At 36.4% G+C, this 704-nt stretch overlaps 1 protein-coding gene across 1 annotated transcript in view; it reads right to left on the reverse strand.

The window, feature by feature from the left end:
- Window positions 1-438: 438 nt before the first annotated feature.
- kpna7 (karyopherin alpha 7 (importin alpha 8)) overlaps window positions 439-704 on the reverse strand; it is a 3,118-nt gene continuing 2,852 nt past the window's right edge. The window contains exon 10 of the mRNA XM_016240125.1: window positions 439-581. Within this exon, the coding sequence (XP_016095611.1) occupies window positions 492-581 (90 nt within the window). The 3' untranslated portion in view covers window positions 439-491. The remainder of the gene's footprint in view (window positions 582-704) is intronic.

Genomic DNA, 704 nt, shown 5'->3' on the forward strand with positions numbered 1-704 from the left:
CACCAAGAGCTTGTAACCCTCCAAAGAGAAAGGAAAAATTGAAAAATCGCATCATATGACCCCTATAAGTTCAACAGAAAGAAACTCATGGTTGTTACAACCCTGAGAGAGTGATTGACAGATTTCCATTTTTGGGTGAACTATCCCTTTAACAGCAATATTGAGTTTCACAACCCTAAAATGATCCGCAAGTCGATTTTCAGGAATTTTGACTGGTCATACTATACATATAGCCAGCTTTACAATATAACGATTGCACAAAACCAGTTTTACCCATATAAAATCAACAAACAGGCCATTTGTGACGAGACTGGTCACATTAAGGTGGCTGTTGTGTTCTCCACAAGTCTCAAACTATGCCACCATGAATATTAAATTGTACAAATTTTAACAACTGCCTTGCCCTGAAATCGGAGCCATAAGAAATAAGCCAGAACATACTGCAAAAATATTTATTGAGTTGAAGTTAAATAAAAAAAAATAATAATAAATCAGAAGTCAAATCTCTTTTGGAGATCAGATGCTCCAAAGACAAAGTTTGAATCGGTGGCTTCAGTTGTCAGACACTGATCGTCACCATCCTGAGTGCAGAGAGCATCATGAGAATATACAGATAAGGGGGGGGGGGGAAATCAAACTCAATCTTTTCAGTTTTACAAGATCAAAGTGCATTTGCACAAAATGTATTACAATACAAAAAAAAA

Source organism: Sinocyclocheilus grahami, unplaced genomic scaffold (genome assembly GCF_001515645.1).
Source record: "Sinocyclocheilus grahami isolate Dianchi unplaced genomic scaffold, SAMN03320097.WGS_v1.1 scaffold581.1, whole genome shotgun sequence".
Classification (NCBI taxonomy): domain Eukaryota; kingdom Metazoa; phylum Chordata; class Actinopteri; order Cypriniformes; family Cyprinidae; genus Sinocyclocheilus; species Sinocyclocheilus grahami.